General features: G+C 42.6%; 1 protein-coding gene across 3 annotated transcripts in view; it reads left to right on the top strand.

Moving 5' to 3' along the window:
• Positions 1–5,495: 5,495 nt before the first annotated feature.
• The window catches only part of JMJD1C (jumonji domain containing 1C), a 349,289-nt gene continuing 335,772 nt past the window's right edge, over positions 5,496–19,012 (top strand). For 2 of the 3 annotated variants that reach the window (XM_034776021.1, XM_034776020.1), the window contains exon 1: positions 5,501–5,860. In XM_034776021.1, the coding sequence (XP_034631912.1) occupies positions 5,702–5,860 (159 nt within the window). In that variant the 5' untranslated portion in view covers positions 5,501–5,701. Of the gene's footprint in view, positions 5,861–19,012 lie in introns of all 3 variants that reach the window. The other variant, XR_004646490.1, reaches the window with a different exon arrangement.

Here is a 19,012-nt window from a genome sequence, read left to right as displayed (position 1 = left end):
TAGAAGAGAAAGGATGGTCTTGTAGCTAAATAGTTGAATGCCTGCTAGGAGAACTTGGTTCTTTCTCTGACTTGGTTATGTACTTCCACTGTGATTAATTGTGTTTAATTCATTTGAACCAATCTTTTTGCAAGTGGCTTCTAATTATGTGATCTTAATTTGCCAGATGCCCAGCCTTTTCATCTGATTAAATGCCCAAGTGAAGTCTAATGTTTGACCACAGAAGCCATTTGTTGCCATTGTGCACAGTACCATCAATATTTTTTCAATTATATGAAAAGATGGAAGATGCTGTGATTTGTGAAATTATAAGAACACTTTTTTTTTTGCCTGAAGCACTGGAAAATTCAGCGCTGTTGTTTTCTCATACTTTCCATTGATGTCCCTTTGGGGCAGGACATAGGTTAGTAACTATTTTAGGGCAGGTTCAGATGGTTAATAGTGGTTTGGGGGTTGTTTGTGTGGAAAATAATTGATCTGAGTGGACACATATAGTATCAATGTTTGTTTTTCCGTTGCTAGGACTGGCTGAAATTTTGTCTTTTACTATAAATCCTGATAATTGAATTGATCATCTGCTCCCTCTACTACGTAACCTGCAGTATTGAGGCATGCAGCAATCATAGAAATAAAATGTCATTATCATAGGTTTGCCATTAACAACTGTCTACAAACAGATCATGGTTGTGATTGACAATGCCACTGAAAAGATATTGTTTCTTTCCAAGCATTAAATCTGCCATGAAACTCAAATTCAGAAAGAACAGAAATAAGAGGCTAACAGTATGTCACAGTTTAGAACTTTCTGAAATACCGGAATAGTCTGTACATTCAAATCGTGGTGTAGATGGATTCCATTGTACTATGTACATTCACCAGAATGATGCAGTTTTCCTTCTCTGCAGCAGCATCACCACAACACTGTCTGCACTGTAACCATGGCAAGGCCATATTAATTGAAAAACATGACTCTGGATAGGTAGAATTTTTCCTAGGAAGGATTTTCATTCAGAGGGAGAGACGGTGACCTCATCAGGCATGAATAATTCTGCAGGGACGGGAATGGCAAATAAAATAAAAAACCATATACGATGAAACTGAGAGCATGGGTGGCTAATGGAAAGCAAGGCAGGAATAACATCTTATCTTACTGTTGCTGCTGCTTTCCTTCCCTTTGCAACTCTTGCACCAGCTGTGACAGCTGTAAAAGGAATACCCCATCCAAGGATTGCTGCTGCTGCACTTCCCAGGGAAGTTCCTGTTAAAGCAGCAGTAGCAGCAGTTGGAAGAGCAGATGTAGCATGTGACTATTATTGCTGCTTCCTGCTGCAGCCTCATCTCCCGCAGTAGTTTGTGGTGGCTGTGCTGTAATGTTACAAACTGCTGTGGTCACAATTTGCTACCTGCAGCAGTTACTGACACCTATGGGAGTTCTTTTTTGCTGCTCAGTCACAACTTGCTGCCTCTCATCTTCCTCATCCTCTGGTCCAGGGGTAGCTAATTGTGATGTTTGGGGATACACCAGTCACAATTTGCTAGCTCTCACCTTTCCTCATCTTCTGATCCAGGTGGTGGCAAGAAGTATGGTTGGGGGCACTCCTGTCACAATTTGCTAGCACTGTGGAATCCCTCTTTAAAATTTGGACACAAATAACTAAAGATATTTTTTGTAATTTGTAAAAGCATTTTATAGAGTTAAGCTGCAGGACTATTGTATGTAAAACCCTGAATGAAGGTACTGTGGTCTCTTTATTAGTCTCTTTCCATTGTAAGTTAGAAACTGTATGGCCTATATTAAACAAACATTTAATGTACACAAAACACTGAAACTTGTGTAAAGCATTGTACACAGTATTTGAAATACATTTTGAACACAAACTATTAGTTAGAAAATCTGCCATTGTTCCTGATAAAAAACCCCACCAGCCCATTATCACTGTTACAAATATTGATCAAGTTTTCAAAACAAAATTTGCACTTCACTATTTTGGCACAAACATATGAGCATATTGCCCTGATCTTATTTCAGAGACATTTTCTCAGGCCTTTTCCTCACTGTTAAAACCAAATTGTCTTGTTCTCACTGTATTTTTATCTCAGAATAGCTCCCGCAGCTAAGGCTTTGTCTACACTATGCACCTTTGAGCGACAGGGCTGTGCCGGTACAGCCATGCCGCTAAAAGGAACGCAGTGTAGCCGCTGTTTGTTGGCAGGAGAGAGCTCTCCTGCCGACAAACAATTTCCACCCCCAATGAGCAGCGGCAGCTTTGTTGGCAGGAGAGCGCTCCTGCCGACAAAACACTGTTCACACCTGCACTTTAGGATGTACACACCTAAACTTTTGAAAATCTAACCCTACATCTCTATTAAAAGGAATAAGGAGGATCCAGGAATTATAGACCACTTAACTTCAATAACCGGAAAGATACAGGACAAATTATTAAACAATCCATTTGTAAGCACCTAGAGTATAACCGCATTATAAGGAATAGAGAGCATGGATTTATCAAGAAAAAATCATACCAAACCAAACTAATTTCCTTACTTGACAGGTTTACTAGTGAATAAGGGAGAAGCATTAGGTGTGATATATCTTGATTTTAGTAAGGCTTTTTACTAGGGCTGTCAAGCAATTAAAAAAATTAATTGCGATTAACCGTATGATTAAAAAAAGTAATTGCGATTAATTGCGCTGTTAAACAATAATAGACTACCATTTATTTAAATATTTGTGGATGTTTCCTACATTTTCAAATATATTGATTTCAATTACAACACAGAATACAAAGAGTACAGTGCTCACTTTATATTTATTTTTGATTACAAATATTTGTGCTGTAAAAAACAAAAGAAATAGTAGTTTTCAATTTACCTAATACAAGTACTGTAGTGCAATCTCTTTATCATGAAAGTTGAATTAACAATATAGAATTATGTACAAAAAATAACTGCATTCAAAAATAAAACAATGTAAAATTTTATAGCCTACAAGTCTACTTAGTCCTACTTCTTGTTCAGCCAATCACTCAGACAAACAAATTTATTTACATTTGCAGGAGATATTGCTGCCCCCTTTTTGTTTACAATGTCATCTGAAAGTGACAATAGGCGTTTGCATGGCATTGTTGTAGCTGGCGTCACAAGATATTTACGTGCCAGATGCGCTAAAGATTTATATGTCCCTTCATGCTTCAACTACCATTCCGACATGCATCCATGCTGATGACGGGTACTGCTCGATAACGATCCAAAGCAGTGTGGACCGACGCATGTTCATTTTCATCATCTGATTCAAATGCCAGCAACAGAAGGTTGATTTTCTTTTTTGGTGGTTTGGGTTCTGTAGTTTCTGCATAGAGCGTTGCTCTTTTAAGACTTCTGAAAGCATGCTCCACACCTCGTCCCTCTCAGATTTTGGAAGGCACGTCAAATTCTTAAACTTTGGGTTGAGTGCTGTAGCTATCTTTAGAAATTTGATATTGGAACCTTCTTTGTGTTTTGTTAAATCTGCAGTGAAAGTGTTCTTAAATCAAACAACATATGCTGGGTCGTCATCCTAGACTACCATAATACAAAATATATGGCAGAATGCGGGTAAAACTATGGAGCAGGAGACATACAATTCTCCTCCAAGGAGTTCAGTCACACATTTAATTAACACATTTTTTAAAACAATCATCAGCATGGAAGCATGTCCTCTGGAATGGTTGTCCAAGCATGAAGAGGCATATGAATGTTTAGCATATCTGGTATGTAAATACCTTGCAATGCCGGCTACAAAAGTACCATGCGAACGCCTGTTCTCACTTTCAGGTGACATTGTAAATAAGGGCAGGTCTTCACTACCCGCCGGATTGGCGGGTAGTGATTGATCTATCGGGGATCGATTTATCGCGTCTAGTGTAGATGCGATAAATCTATCCCCGATCGCTCTGCTGTTGACTCCGGAACTCCACCACTGCTGAGAGGCGGAAGCGGAGTTGATGGGGGAGCGGCGGCAGTCGAACCCGCGCCGTGAGGACGCGAGGTAAGTCGATCTAAGATATGTTGACTTCAGCTACGCTATTCTTGTAGCTGAAGTTGCGTATCTTAGATCAATCAACCCCCCCAGTGTAGATCAGGGCTAAGAAACAGGTATTATCTCCAGTAAATGTAAACAAATTTGTTTGTCTTAGCAATTGGCTGAATAAGTAGGACTGAGTGGACTTGTAGGCTCTAAAGTTTTATGCTGTTTTGTTTTTGAATGCAGTTATGTAACAAAAAATAATCTACATTTGTAAGTTGCACTTTCATGATAAAGAGATCACACTATAGTACTTGTCTCTACTATTTCTTTTATCACTTTTACAGTGCAAATGTGCCTGAAAAAAGAACAAAAATCGAGAATGAAAAACTCATGTTGCCATACAAATATGAAGTGCTATACCAGAAACAGTGTGAGATGTGATGGTGGAAGATCTTGGAAACTACTGATGTATTCAATGAGTGTCTGGTGTTGAAAATATCAATTAAATAGCACAATGACATCCGATCCATCTCCACAAAAGTAGATGATTAAGTGCTAAGAGTAATCGAAATAGCATATTAAAAATAAATAATTTAAAGAAGCATTAACCTACATTTACAGTGGATGTCAAGATAAAGACAGTCCAATTCAGGCATGGAGAATAATAATAGTTAAGACACATTTGTGAACTGCTATGAGGCTTTATGCAGACATATAAATGGATAAGGGATTCCTTTAAAGATTAAAAACAAGTAAGACAATTATAATTTTCAGAGGGGGTGTATGTCAAGTATTTGATTAAATCAAGTCTGTTTTAGCAGCTCAATGCATCATAGCAGATAGGGAAGCGCTGCTGTGTCTAGGCACTGGGAGGCACCACGCCTCTAAGAACACAGCCCTGGGAAGCGGGAGCTGAGCGGCACCGTCCTGCCGCGCCGGGTGGGGACGCCGCGCTGCGCCCCACACCCTATTTTTGCTGCCACTGGCGACCGCTCACCCTGCTCTGGACGGGTAACTCCCCCTGGGATCCTCCCTAGCCCGAGGCTCCCCTCGGACCCCATCTGGCAGCGCCCCTACCCGTTCTCAACCCCGGCTCCTACCCCCGATCCCGACTGTGTCCCTAAACCCCCCTCCGTCCCCCTTCCTCTGCTTGTCCCTTCCGTGCCGCCAGTCTATCCCCGCATAGACCCTGCCCGACCCGCTCCGATTCACCCCTCTGCCCCTGTAAACAGCAGGGAGCAGCCTGCAATCCCCAGGGAGGGCAGAGCCAGGGCAGTGGCTACAGCTGATGGTACTGAGCATGCTCAGTTCCAGCAAAGCAGCAAATTCTGGGGCCGGACTCTTTCCCATGCAGTAGTAGTTCCTCCCGCCCACTCCTCGCTCGCGCTGTCTGGCGGAGGGAGACGGCGCGTGGTGTCGGTCTCCATGGCAGTGGGCTGTGTGGGCGGAGTGGTCGGGGCTGCAGCGCGGCGGTGAGAGACCGGCTCCCCCCGCCCCCTCCCCTCCGTGTGTTTGTGTCAGGCTGATCGCGGCGGCGGAGCTGCCCGGGGCGCCCGGCTCGGAGCGGGCGAGGGGGACGGACGTAGCCAGCCGCAGAGACAGCCCTGCTCCCCTCGGCTCAGCCGGCCTCTCGGCATGGGCGGCCCGTAGAGGAGAGGGCTGGGTGGCTGGTGCGGTGCCTGTGCGGCGGCGGCCATGGCGGTGGTGGAGACGCGGCCGGAGCTGGTGGGGAAGCGGTTCCTGTGTGTCGGGGGCGGCGAAGAGGAGCCGCCGGAGCGCGGGGAGAGCGGGCGCTGGCGAGCTGGGGTCATCCGCGCCGTGTCCCACCGGGATTCGCACAGCCCCGAGCTGGCGGTAAGAGACCGGCCCCAGACCCTGCCCCCTGCGTGCCCCCTCTGCGCGACGGGGGGCCCGGTCACCCCCGCGGGGCCCTGCTCAGCAGGCGTTGGGAGGGTCCGAGGGGGGAGGTGCAGGCGTCGCCTGCTCTCTCTGTAGGGCAGTGCTCAGTCAGATCCTGAGGCTTGGGCAGTGGGGTGTCCTCGTTCCCCCTAGCTGGGGCCCTGCTCGGTGTGAGGGGTAGCAGATGTGGGAGTGGTCAGAGGACGCCCCCTCTGCTTGCAGACAAGAGGGTATGACACAGCCTGTCTTTTCCTCTCGCTAGGCACCTAAGGTGGGGTACGGAGTGCAGTGGTAAACACACCCTCCCCCCTGTGCTCTCTGTAGCATGGAAGTACATGTCAGCCTCTTCTCCCTGCTGCACACACCGTGGTGTGTGGTGGAGAATCAATCAGGTTGACGTGGATCACGAATCATAGAAATTATCCTGAATGCAGTAGCAAGAAGGTGCCATAATTTAGGGATCGAGATTGGGGTAAAGGTTTCTTTCGCTTCCCCAGAGAGATCGGCATCCCGATATTAATGGAAGACTTCTGTTGTGTATGTGTTTAGCATATGTGAGGACGACAGAGGAGGTGGCATTGATTAGACTTATTCTCTTTGCATGGAAGATATGGCTGATAATTTTAGTTCTTCAAATTTATATGTTACTGGGAAATGGTAAAAACTTAGCTTCTCTGTGGAGTGAAAATAACCAGCCCTTTCATCTGATAGGTCTAAGAAACAATTATATTTTTACTCAGCTTGAATATTCATAGTACAATGCCCTGTAAAAGCTGTTTTTATTTAATGTTAAGTGACAGGTTTAAAAATACTTTTGTAATAAAAATAAAAGATTATGTTGAATTATTTCCTTTCCTTGTCTGTTTTGTTGTAATTGTTTCCCTAAGGGGTGTAGGAATGTGCGTGGAAGGAGAGAACAAGCAAGAATATATTCTGTTGTGTTGAGACACATTCTTGCTGGGGGAAAAAACACAAGCAGGATTTCCTTGGGTTAGTGTTATGAATACATAATCTGTAAAATGGAGTTTGTGTGCTGTAGAAAACTCATCTTTTTATTTGTAAATTCCAGATTCTAGTAATATGTGCATTGGTACTGTTGCAACTGTACGGTTGCATATTTTATATTATTTTGAGCATCTAAATGTGCACTTGGTTAAACATCATGACTATATAAGTTATTTCTGTACATATAGAAAATCACCGAACTGCGTTGTGCAGTTCCCGAGTGCTATTGATATAGTACAGCAATTCAAGATTTAAAAACTGTCATAAGTGTAATTTCTTCTTTTATATGAAAAATCAGGTAAACCAAAATATCTGTTGTTTTAGAGGTTATTGATTGCTTCAAATGGTGGGGGGGAAAAAGTGGTCTGCTAAAGTAATCAGTGCTTGCCTTTGTTCATCCCAGGGTTTAGCTTTATTTGTATAAGTAGAAGCATTTACACTTAAACACTGTTGTCATTACCATAGTTTCTAGATTTTTCTAGTTTAGATACTTTAATTCACAACTGTATGTCATTTGTCCCTTCCTCTTCTTTGTGAAATGTTTTAAATTTTCAAACTTTGTGTTATGGTCTTAGTCTTTCTGATATCAGTTGGTTTTGTATGACACCATAAAGTTCTCTAGATGTATGTTATATAAGGATTTTGTTTTTTAAAGCACATTTAAAAGGTGGTTTTGTAGAACATATATTTAATTATGTATATATAAACATTTTGGGCAACATAATGAAAAATGTACCAACTGCTACTAGCCAGAGTCTTATACCAGTTGTAAACTGTGGGACAAAACTGTGGTGAATAGGGGAAAGTGCAGTCCATAGACTTTTTTTTTTAAAAGGGGATTTATCTTTTATGTCTTATATAGTGCCCAAAATGTGCTAGGTGCTATCTGTTGTAAATATTTATATGTTCTCATTACTGCACATTACTAAGGCTTCATCTTTTAATGTATTTATCCTCACATCCCATTTTACAGACAGGATACTGAGGCACAGAATAAGGTGACTTGTATAAAGCGTCACAGGAAGTCTGTGGCAGAGTTGGGAATTAAACTCACGTCTCTCAGGTCTCAGACTGGCACATCATTGGACTATCCTTCTCTCTATGTGCTTTACAGAATGTACAGAATTCATGATACCTGTTTTACAATTTAGGGATAAGGTACAAATGAATACAAAGACCCAAGGTGCAAGTGAGGGGAGAAGAAGAGAACAAAGGTTACAGTAAGAAGACGGTAGGGTTGTTTATGTGTGTTAGGCACATATCTTGATTGATTTTTCTTTACACTTGTAATTAATATGTCACATAAGGCTCAGCAGTGTGGACATACTATGCCGGCATAGCTCCCTCTTGTAGAGGTAACCTACACTGACCAAAGGAGGATTTTCTGTCCGTGTAGGAACACCATCTCTCTGAAGGACATTAGCTATGTAGACAGAAGCCCTCTTCTGATGTAAGAGCTGTGTTTACATTGGAGGTTTGGTTAGCATAGCTATGTTGATCAGAGGGTTCTTTTTTCACTCCCCTAACCAATGTAGCTATGATAAACATATGTCTTAAATGTAGGCCAATCCTCTGACTAGCTGGTGTTTGAAATACATGAAACCCCTCTTCCAATGGGCATTTCTGTGTCTTCCCTGCCTCCATTACCATTTGGCTGCATTTCTAATCCTTCCACAGCCTCCATTTTTAGGTGGTCTTCCCTGTGAATAGCTCCAGATCCTGCTGCTACTCATTAGCAGAGTGAAATTGAAATGCTTTTTGGTAATTTCATCACTGCATACTGTGTTCTGAATAGTAACAGATTGATTTCGGGCTGGCCTACCCTCTGTGAGCTATGAACCCTGCTGAAGCACTAGAGCTGTCCCGGGGCTTAAGAAGGCAACACTGCGTCAATTCACATTTGTAAGACCCTTTGCAATTATGTGGGACAAAAAATTTTTTTAAAATGAAAAGTTCATACACTACTATCTGTACCATACTTGCTACGGACAAATGAATTTTCAAGGCCTGATGTGCTTCATGAAATGGAAATGATTACTTTATTTATAGCTAAATTCCAAAATGTATGTGTAGTTGAAATTTCTGTATTTACTGATAAGAAATCAAATCAGTTTTAAATAGCTATTTAAAAAAGATTAAATGCAGCTTCAAAATTCTCAGTGTTAAGGAGCCTTGACCTAATTAAACAACTTTCTACATGAGATTTAAAATGGGATAAGGGCCTCCTACTGCCTATGAGTCTACAAGGGTGCAACCAGAATTTTCCAAAGGAGGGAGTTCAGCACATGTATGTCCTCGCTGAGCCCTCTGCTCTAATTCTGGAATGGGCATGGAAGCATAAGGAGATGGTGTTCTGTGGTTCTGAGAAGCAGGGAGATGGGTCTGCGGGACCAGAACACCAGGAAGAGGAGCTTCTGCTGCTCCAGGCTGTGCTGGTTGCTGACTGCTTCAGTCACTGCTTTTTTTCCATTTCCAAGGACTAGGTGGTTTCTCTGACTTGCGACCAGTCCTTGGATGGGGAAGATGCTGTGATTAAAGCTGTCAGTGACCAGCATGGCCTGGAGCAGGGTCGACAGTTCCTCCTGGGCTTTGGCCAGGGAGGCCATTTCAGATTTCTGTGTGTGGGGAGGAGGACTTGTACCAGGGGTTCAGGGTTTGCTTAGGCTCCTGGCTTTTGGATTTCTTTGAAGGTTAAAATGTAAATATCAGTCTATTTTGGGTTAATTTGTTGTGATTATTATACTACTCAGTAATGCAATCTTCCATATACTCCCAAATCACCTGGCAGTGCCTCAGCTTTCAATTACCTGGCAGCACCCCCATCCCTCAGTCAAACTCTGTTCTATGTTTCAGCAAGCTCTCCCCTGGAACCATACTTCTGGGGATGTGGAGTTGCCCAATCCGTTGTCACCACCTGATGTGCTAGCCCTTGGGTGGTAGGTGGGTGAAGTCCCCCAACTGCAGAGAGAGGGAGGGGGGCCATGTGGAGGGGGTTCCCTGTTCTGTGACCCTCCCCCTCCAGGCACCCTCTTCTCTGCTCACCTGGGTTGGTGCTCCTGGGTGCAGGCATGTGAAATTTTGTGAGGGGAGCCCTCTCCCACCCAGACTGTGGTGACTGACATGCAGGGGGACAATCATGGCACTATTGTGAAGGTGTGGCTCTGTAAAGAAACCCTGGGATCCACTTGGAGCCTATCCTCTGTGCTCAGGTTGGATTCCTGGGGTCGCTGGAGCAGCTGCTCTCCCTGCTCTTCCTCAGTGGTACCCCTAGGTCCGGCCCTTGGGCCCAGCACCCTGCTTCCTAGAACCCTGGAGAGACCAAACACCAACTTTGTCTATGGCCCAGGAGGGTGGCCTCTTCCCCCTCCCCCCCCTTCATTGAGTCATTGAGTGTGATAATTCACATCTCTTATCAGCTACATTGAAATCTTAAAAAAAAAAAAAATACTAGCTTGTATAGAACAGAATGAATGAACTGTGTAAAATAGAATATTTTAAAGCCAGAGACTGAGTAAAAGTAAAAAGTATTGCATTGTCTTGTCCCCATTATTTTATGGAATTTTCCCCTTCTTCCATTTTCCCATACTGGCTGCAATGTTTACTGTACCACTGGCATGGAGGATGGCCAAACCATCTGGCAGTGGTTGCTATACTTCTGGCATCAGTGGCTTGGAAAATGAGCATGTTGTCTCTGCAGTGCACACCTCTTCCTCTTGCCCAACATTTGGAACCCTGGTTTTTCCAAAATGTACTTCGTAGTTCATGTTTTTACAGGGTGTTTAGTACACATTTCATCTAGTATACGTACAACTCTAATGTAAAAGTACTCTTCTAACCTCAACAATTAATTTTAGTGTTTTTTTTTTTTTAAGGGTCTGGTGAACTTCTTTAAGCAGTGGTTCTCAAACTTTTTTGTGGTGTGAACCACAGATCAGTAGTGTCATAGATCACTTCACCTTCCATTTGTGAATTTGGAATAGTCCTGTGGTAACAGCAGCATTTGATTACATGGGAGAAAAAAGGAAAAGATTTAATTTGTTTTAATGTTCTGCTCCTGGTGCTTCTGTGAGAGAGGCTCTTTTGTGACCTGTTTTTCTGCTAGTAGAGGTAGCTAGGAAGGCTCTGCCTCATTTTCAGGTGCTTTTAAAGGCTTCCTGGCTGTTTGTAGTGATGATTCTGGAAACCTGCAGAAGCAGCAAGGAAGTGGAGTCAACACCCTATGACCTATCTGCTCTTTGCTGCAAGTAGCAGTTGATTTTGAGGGCACAGTTTTCAGAATACTAGTTGAATCAATATTAGCAGGATTTAACAGAAAATGTCTGCGAGAGTAAATATACTTATCTTCCCAAGTTCTGTTACTGTAAAAAGTAAGTATTTGAAGGCACAATGTCAATTTCACATCTAGTCAAATTAAAAACAAACTTAAAGTTAAAACAAGGAGCATAAGCTTATGCCCAAATAGTCTCTAAGGTGCCACAAGGACTCCTCATTGTTTTTGCTGATACAGACTAACAGGGCCACCACTCTGAAACCGGTCACCATTAAAGTTAAAAGTAGTTTTTTGGTTACAGTGACATTTGCCCCGGGTTCTGCCAGTTTTTGTGTCTTTGCAGTCTCATTTTCCTATTTGAAAAATACTTTTCTCTACACACATGAGAAACTAGGAAATAGGTTTTTAATGTTGAGGGTGCCTCTTTAAAAAGGTCATGTGCGAGGTGATCTTTTTTTTTTATAAGACTATAAATTGTAGTGAATTTATAGTGAAATCTGCTGTTTTTTTTTTTCTGATTTCTAAAGCTGTGCATTTAGTACACCAACATATTTTGATACCATTTCTATATGGCAGTGTTGGACAACATGAAATCAAGAATCCAGTAACTTGAGTCTCCTGGGAATAGTGTTTTTAAGATAAGCAGATGTGGTAACTTTCTGTATCTATCACCAAGGCAACAAATAAGCCGGCAAGTAAAAGGAAAACATTTAATTTCTTTGGGGGGAGGGCATGGCGAGTACCTCCAAAGATTTGTAAAAGTACTACTTAAGCATGTAGAGGTTTTTTCTGTGACTTTGGTATTTACGGAATAATTAACAAAACATTGTTAGGGAAAAGGTACAATAACAGTTCTGATGGAACTTCTGACATGCATTTTTTGGTTATCATGTCAAGTGGTATGTGGAAAAAAATTGTGTTGAAATTAATATTTTCTATTAGTTTCTTGAAGAGCGGTGGTGGGCTTTGCATGTCTTTATCCTCTCCAGTGTATCTAACAGAATACAAATGTACAAAATTTTGTAGTATAAAATGTAAACCTGATTAGGACACAGAATTATAGAAATTTAAAAAGGCATTTTGTAGAAATGCTCCTCATGCTGAAAAGTTTTTTTTGCTAAAGATGTGGCTAAGCATGACTACATGATATACAAAGCTGTATTTTCCCACACCTGTCTACACTCGAAACTTATGTCGACATCACTGTTTTTCAGGGGTGTGAAAAATCCATACCTCTGACTGACGTAGCTATGTGAATTTAATCTCTAGTGTAGATACAGGTAGGTTGATGGAAGAATGCTTTCTTCCATCAACATAACTACTGTTGTTTGGAGGGGTTGCATACCTACACCAAAGGAAAACCCCCTTCCATTGGTGTAGGTTGCATCTACGTTACTGGGTTATACTGGCATGGCTACAGCTCTCAAGCCATGCCCATATTAGTCCCGTAGTACATGCATACCCCCAGACTTCCCTGTTCCTGTAAATTGTGCACTCTCCTCTCTTTTGCTCACTTTTCCTGATGGACAATAACTTTGCTGTACTTTAAAGTTCAGACGCATATTTCTGTGACTGTGGTTTTTGCCATGTGTCAGTGTTAATGTGGCATTTCACTTTTGATTTTAGGTAGGGTCCTGCATTTGAGTCTTTTACTAAACTTACTAATAAAATTAAGTTGAGAAATGGAGTATTTGAGGAAAATGTTTGTTTTTTAAAGCAAATTTTACCTAATACAAATTAGAATCTGATTTTGTTTTTCCTTGTTTAAGTTTTAGCTTCTAAAAATTAACAGCTGTTGAGATCTGAGGGAATTTGGACTAGCAATATACTGGTACTTTTGCCGAAGTTGTGAGTTTGAGCCTCACCTGGTGCGCATGTTCTTTGCGGGGGAGGGATAGCTCAGTGGTTTGAGCATTGGACTGCTAAACCAGGGTTGTGAGTTCAATTCTTGAGGGGGCCACCTAGGGATCTGGGGCAAAATCAGTACTTGGTCCTGCTAGTGAAGGTAGGGGGCTGGACTCGATGACCTTTCAGGGTCCCTTCCATTTCTATGAGATAGGTATAGCTCCATATATTTTTTTTTTATTATTAAGTGTCAATTGCAGGAAAAGCTTCAAATAAAAACTATTAATGTTGGACAGAGCAGATGATGAATCATAGTTTTAAAGCCAGTTGAGCAAGGTAAAACAATACCAAATTGCTTGATGGTTGCTAACATAATTGGGTAAGGTTGTGGTTTAAAAAAGTCTTTGTGGTTTTCAGGACTTTGTTACCTCAGTTCTCTTTAATATTGGTCTGTTTATGGATGTGCCACATAGCAGTGTGATATGTCCTAGATGATGATGGATATCTGTGGTAGTAAGACTTGAAAAATGTACTAGATACCTGTTAGTGAGAGGATACTACAAAAGATGGAAGCTTCTCTGCTGGGTTCCTTGGGCTTGGCTCTCCCTCAGTGGGGATCAGATTCCCTGCTGTGCTATTTGGATGTAGTTCCTTCTTGACTATGGGAAAAATTAGTGGTGGCACTCTCCCATGTTCACCTCTCATGGCAACAAAGACTATGTCTACACTGCATTCCACTGGTGGCAGGGTATGTGTAGCTACATGTCTCAGTGAAAAGAAGGCTGTGTCCCCGCTGTGGTATGTAGCTACTTGTGTCAGTGGGACTGTCATAGGGGGAGGAAGCGGAAAAAAGCTCAAGCAGCTTTTCGCTGTTAGAGCTTCTCACTGTGGCAAGGAAAAGCTCTGGCAAAGAGGCGGCAGAGGGGAAAGGCTCCAGCAGTACGGAGCTGCCAAACCTTTTCCTTTTGCCTGCCCTGCACCAGAGCCTTTTCGTGTGGCAGGGAAAGGCTCAATGGGGAGCCATTTAGAGCTTTCCCTGTGGTGGGGGGGGGACGACACTCCACAGTGCTACAAATAGCAATGTACACAGGGGAGGCATTGCTTTGGTGTGTAGAGAACCGTGTAGGGTACTAACCCACAGGGTTCAGGGGTGTGTTTGTGTGTGTGTCTGTACTGTACTTGTCTCAGCCATGCTGTCTACACTGCTAGCAGTATAATAAATATATCCTCTGCATGCTGCCGTAAAGAGTGTAAAGTGTAGATGCATCTCCAGTGAAATGTCAGTACAAGGAGACTGCATTACTTCATAATATACTATTACTTCTACGTGTTGAGTACAGTATCATCACTGCATTTAGATTAAAACCTATTGAGATGAGATGAATATGCAGCTCACAACTTGAGCTATTGTTTCATGTTCTGTACAAATGGACAGATGATTCTGCATCAGTTGTACTTAGTGCATGTTTTCAAACAACCATAACAGCTGGAGACTTTTCAGTTTTGAAATGAGAGGTGAGGTTCTGGAAAACAAGACATCACCTAGGCAGATGTTGGTTATTTTTTATTTTCCATTCACTTTTTTCAAATATGTTTATGAATTATATTAATAGACTTGTTCTGCGTTAATATTTTGATTCTGTTCTACTCTTACTGTCTGAATAAAATGAAAATACAGAAGCTTGTTGATTGCTCAGGGGGGATATCTGTTTGACTTTTACCAGTACTTTTGTGATACAATTAAATTAGTGACATTTATCCTTATAGAATTCCCTTATTTTTTTTTAAAAGAGAAGGAAGATATTCTTGACAAATGAGAATGCAAAGTGTATAGTGACACTATAGTACTGTAGTTGAAAGGACTTGTTTCTGGGGAGAATATTTATGAAATCTGCATGATTGGGGTGGGGTGGAATTGTGTAGTCAATCTCCACCCACTTATGATGCCAGAATGCCATTATGCTACTTATTGTGATTGTGCATATCTTCATAATCTGATTCTTTTTCCTGGCATACCCTGATCAGTGGTGAAATTGTCAACAATGTTGACATTAAAATTCCCACAGTTTAGGGTTCAGAGTAAACCCCTTATTAGGATGCCTGAAATCTCAGGTAGGCATTACTGAATTGGTTCCATTTGGATTGACTATTTGAAGTTGTTAGGGGGTATATTTTTGCAGCCGTAAGGGATATAGACTGTGTTGTAAACAATGGAAGCTTAAATTCTGAAGCTCAATATTTTTGTTGCGATGGAAAAGGAACGGTTTCTGAGTCATTGCCAGCTGGCCCAGTTCAGCACCTGAATGCAATATGTATGGTGGTGGTAGCTTGAGGAGGAAGGGAAGAGTAGGAAGTGGTAGTAATAGGGAGCATTAGCATTAGGAACATTAGATTTTGAAACAAATCTCTTCCAACCTTTTTCCCGTGGTTGAAGGTTTTCTGCCCATCTATTGTAGATAGTGCCATTTGCTGGACAAATACTTGCTTGTTACACCTTCATCTGCTTTTATTAAGAGTTCTTTGTATGTAACACTTATATGTTAGTTCTTTTAAAGAGAAAGAGAGAGAGAGAGTGTGTGTGTGTGCTTTATATATTTGTCAAACTATTTTACAGATAAGATTCCCAGTAGTTCTTTGAAATCAATCATTTGCACAGTTAAGCCTAGCTCTGCCCAGCCAACTTTTTGTGCTTCTGTTGGCAGAGTATGCTACAGCTGATAGTATTTAGATACATCCCCAAAGCCCTGTTATGTAGAAGACTCACTTGTCGGGAGGAAGGGTATTGATATATACTCTCAACCGAAAATCAGAGTGGTTATAGTGCAACACAAGCCAAGGTTGCACAACGTAAAAATGTTCTTTGTAGCAGTGTGGCCTGGGATAATAAGGAGAAGGGACAAGCTTGTGGGTCTATAAATCAATGTTTTCCAACATGTAGGGTTGACCCCTTGAGGAGATACGGAAAGACTAACTGGCATAGATGTATACATTAAGACTGGCAGCCCTTTTACCAGCACATAGTAAGGTTGAAGAAGGACATACGTCACTGCACTTCACTATTTTTTAAGTGGGGGCCACTTTGGCAAAAAACCCTCAATGTGAGAGCCACATCAACTACTAAATTAATACATTGCTTACAACTCCTTAATGATGTAATGTTACAGAGCCACTCGTGTAACTAAAACAAAGTCTACTTGTACAATAAAACAATACTCCTTTTATAAAATAATAACCAGGAAAATATATGAAAGTAACAAGGCACCTATTCGAGTAAACTTTTTAAGAGCAGAATAATGCAAAACTTACTTTAAAAACTGGATGAGCGAAAGTGTGTTTTGATTTTCATCTTCCAAAGAATGTATGTCTCCCGTTTTTTTGGCTGGCTCTTGGAGGGGGTTCAGGGCTGGGGCAGGGACTTGGGCTGCAGGAGGAAGTATGGGGGGCTGGTCCCGGGAGGCTGCAGGTTGGGTGGTGGAAGAGAAATGCTGGTCCAGCATCGCTGGGCCTGCAGTACTCATGCTACTCCTGGTCTTAATGCTGCAGAGCTATTCAGAACCTGCCCATTGAAGAGGGCGGCACTTACTTCGGGCGGCTCTGGCCCCACGCCGCTCCCAGAAGGGGCCAACGCGCCCCTGCAGCCCCTGGGGGGCACGTGGCTCTGCGCGCTGTCCTTCTCTGAAGGCACTGCCCTCGCAACTCCCATTGGCCACAGTTCCCCGCTTCCAGCCAATGGAAACTGCGGGGCGGTGCTTTCAGGTAGGAGCAGCGCACAGAGATCTCTGCTTCCTCCAACCCCCAGGACCGCGGGGGCATGCTGGCTGCTTCCGGAAGTGACGTGGGGCCGGAGCAGGAAGGGAGCCTTAGCGGCAACCCTGCTATGCTGCCGGAGATTCCCGTTGATGGGAGCTACCGCTGGCTCGCGGGCCTTACAGTCAAGAACACTGACATATGTGGTATCATTTTCCTGAAGGAGGGCTCAGCTCTCAAAAGTTTGGAAAACACTGTTACAAAGTGACCTAGAAGTTTGCTTCTCTCAATCCTCTTCCTGTGTTCCCCAAAACATACCACTACCTTTTAAGTTAAAGGAATAGTTGGGGATATCAGTAGGAAATGTTTGCTTTGTACTGCTGCACTATTAGAGAAAAGCCTACAGTGGTAACGGGATAAGAAGGTACCTTTTGTTGTGGTCAGTTTGCAGCAACCACTGCTTCCTTTTCCTTTATCTGTCTATCCAAAAATCCTCTACAATCCTCTTTAATGGTTCTAAATAGTGTAAGAATGTGTGAATTGTAAGGAAGAGGAGTAAGTGCCATTTAAGAGGGAGGCATGATGGGAACATTCTAGAGTATAAAACTAATCTTGGAAGCTCAATTTGGGAAAGTAAGGGGCTATGTAATGTAAATACAGCATTAAGAACTGCAGAAGTGTTTTGTTTTTCACTGTGGTAAGAGCTAAGACTATTTAACCGTTTGCAAGGGAGGACAATTGTAAAAAGCAGATATGGTAATTTGCTTTGACTTTTATTGATATATTTGTAAATTATATTGGGCCCATAATAATTACTATTTTGGCACAGATAGACTGGGATGCACCACATGTACAGCGGAGAGCTATTGAGTTCATTTAGTGTACATGTATGCCCCTTTTTGTCATTTTTTCTCTATCAAGTTCAGTAACCAGTATTTTTTTTTTACATTAAATGGGTGTTACAGTATCTGACCTTTGACTTAAAAACAAGTTTCTAGCCCACAAGGCTGTGGGGGGGGGGAGACACCTAAAAATGTCAAACTGAATACTGTTCACATCCATATTGCCACTACATAGTGACTCTCTCTCTCTCACCACCTCAAACGTAATAATTGCTTCCATGTTCTCCCCTCTCCCACCCAAATCTCCATTCCTTCATATGTTTTCTATAATCATATGTTTGCTTTCATATTAGCTGAAGCTTTCTGCTAAAGTGATAAGCAGTGAAATAGTTGTCATTTACTTGGCTATTTTTAGGTTCCAGCGTTAACTACCCCATTTAAATGAATGAGGTATATAAAAGGTTAATGTAAATTTAGATGCAGGAGCATCCATTTGTCATAGAAACATTTGGGGACAAATATTTGAAAGTATTTGGCATTCATTGCAGTGGAAATGTGAAATTACTGTTAACAACGTTAATAAAATAATTAATATATAAGTAACTGAAATAGTAATCTGTATTTATATTTTTGCCTAGAATTTAGTTTACAAGAAGCCTGTAGCAAGGGGGTGTGGTCTCCCTGATGCATGGGGTGAGAACAGCGACCGCTCCCTGGTGGGCAAAACTGGGACACCTGTGGTTGCACCGCTGGACGCAGAGGGGTGGGTCAGGAACTGGAAATATAAAAGGCAGGCCCTCCAGCTCAGTTGGGAGAGAGCTGCTGGAGGAGTTGGACATCTCCTCCCCAACTGCTGGAGCCTGGACCTGCCAAAGGCAGCTACAGTGCCAGAGATGCGGAGGGACTGCCTGAGCTGCCAGACACCAGGGACACCGAGGAGCTGCTGGGGCTGCCACTAGCCGTTTACCCCAGCAAGGCGAACAGTCCTGGAACCCAGGTACCCCCTGACTGGGAGTGTAGGAAGGAGCCCAGAGAAAAAACGGTTACTCACTTCTTGTAACGGTTGTTCATGTCCATTCCAATCAGGTGTGGGCGCGTGCACATACATGATGGCTGGAAGATTTTTCCCTTAGCAGCATCCGTTGGGCCAGACTGGGCGCCCCCTGGAGTAACGCCTTCATGGTGCTCAATATAGAGCCCTGCCGACCCGCCATCCCTTCAGTTCCTTTTTGCTGGCTATTCCGACAGAGGGGTAGGAGGGTGGGTATTGGAATGGACATGAACAAAACATCTCGAAGAACAACGGTTACAAGAAGTGAGTAACCGTTTTTTCTTCAAGTGGTTGTTCATGTCCATTCCAATTAGGTGACTCCCAAGCCAAGTTCAGGATTTGGGGTC

This window comes from Trachemys scripta, chromosome 7, assembly GCF_013100865.1.
Source record: "Trachemys scripta elegans isolate TJP31775 chromosome 7, CAS_Tse_1.0, whole genome shotgun sequence".
Lineage (NCBI taxonomy): Eukaryota > Metazoa > Chordata > Testudines > Emydidae > Trachemys > Trachemys scripta.
This window is presented reverse-complemented; position numbering and strand designations above follow the sequence as displayed.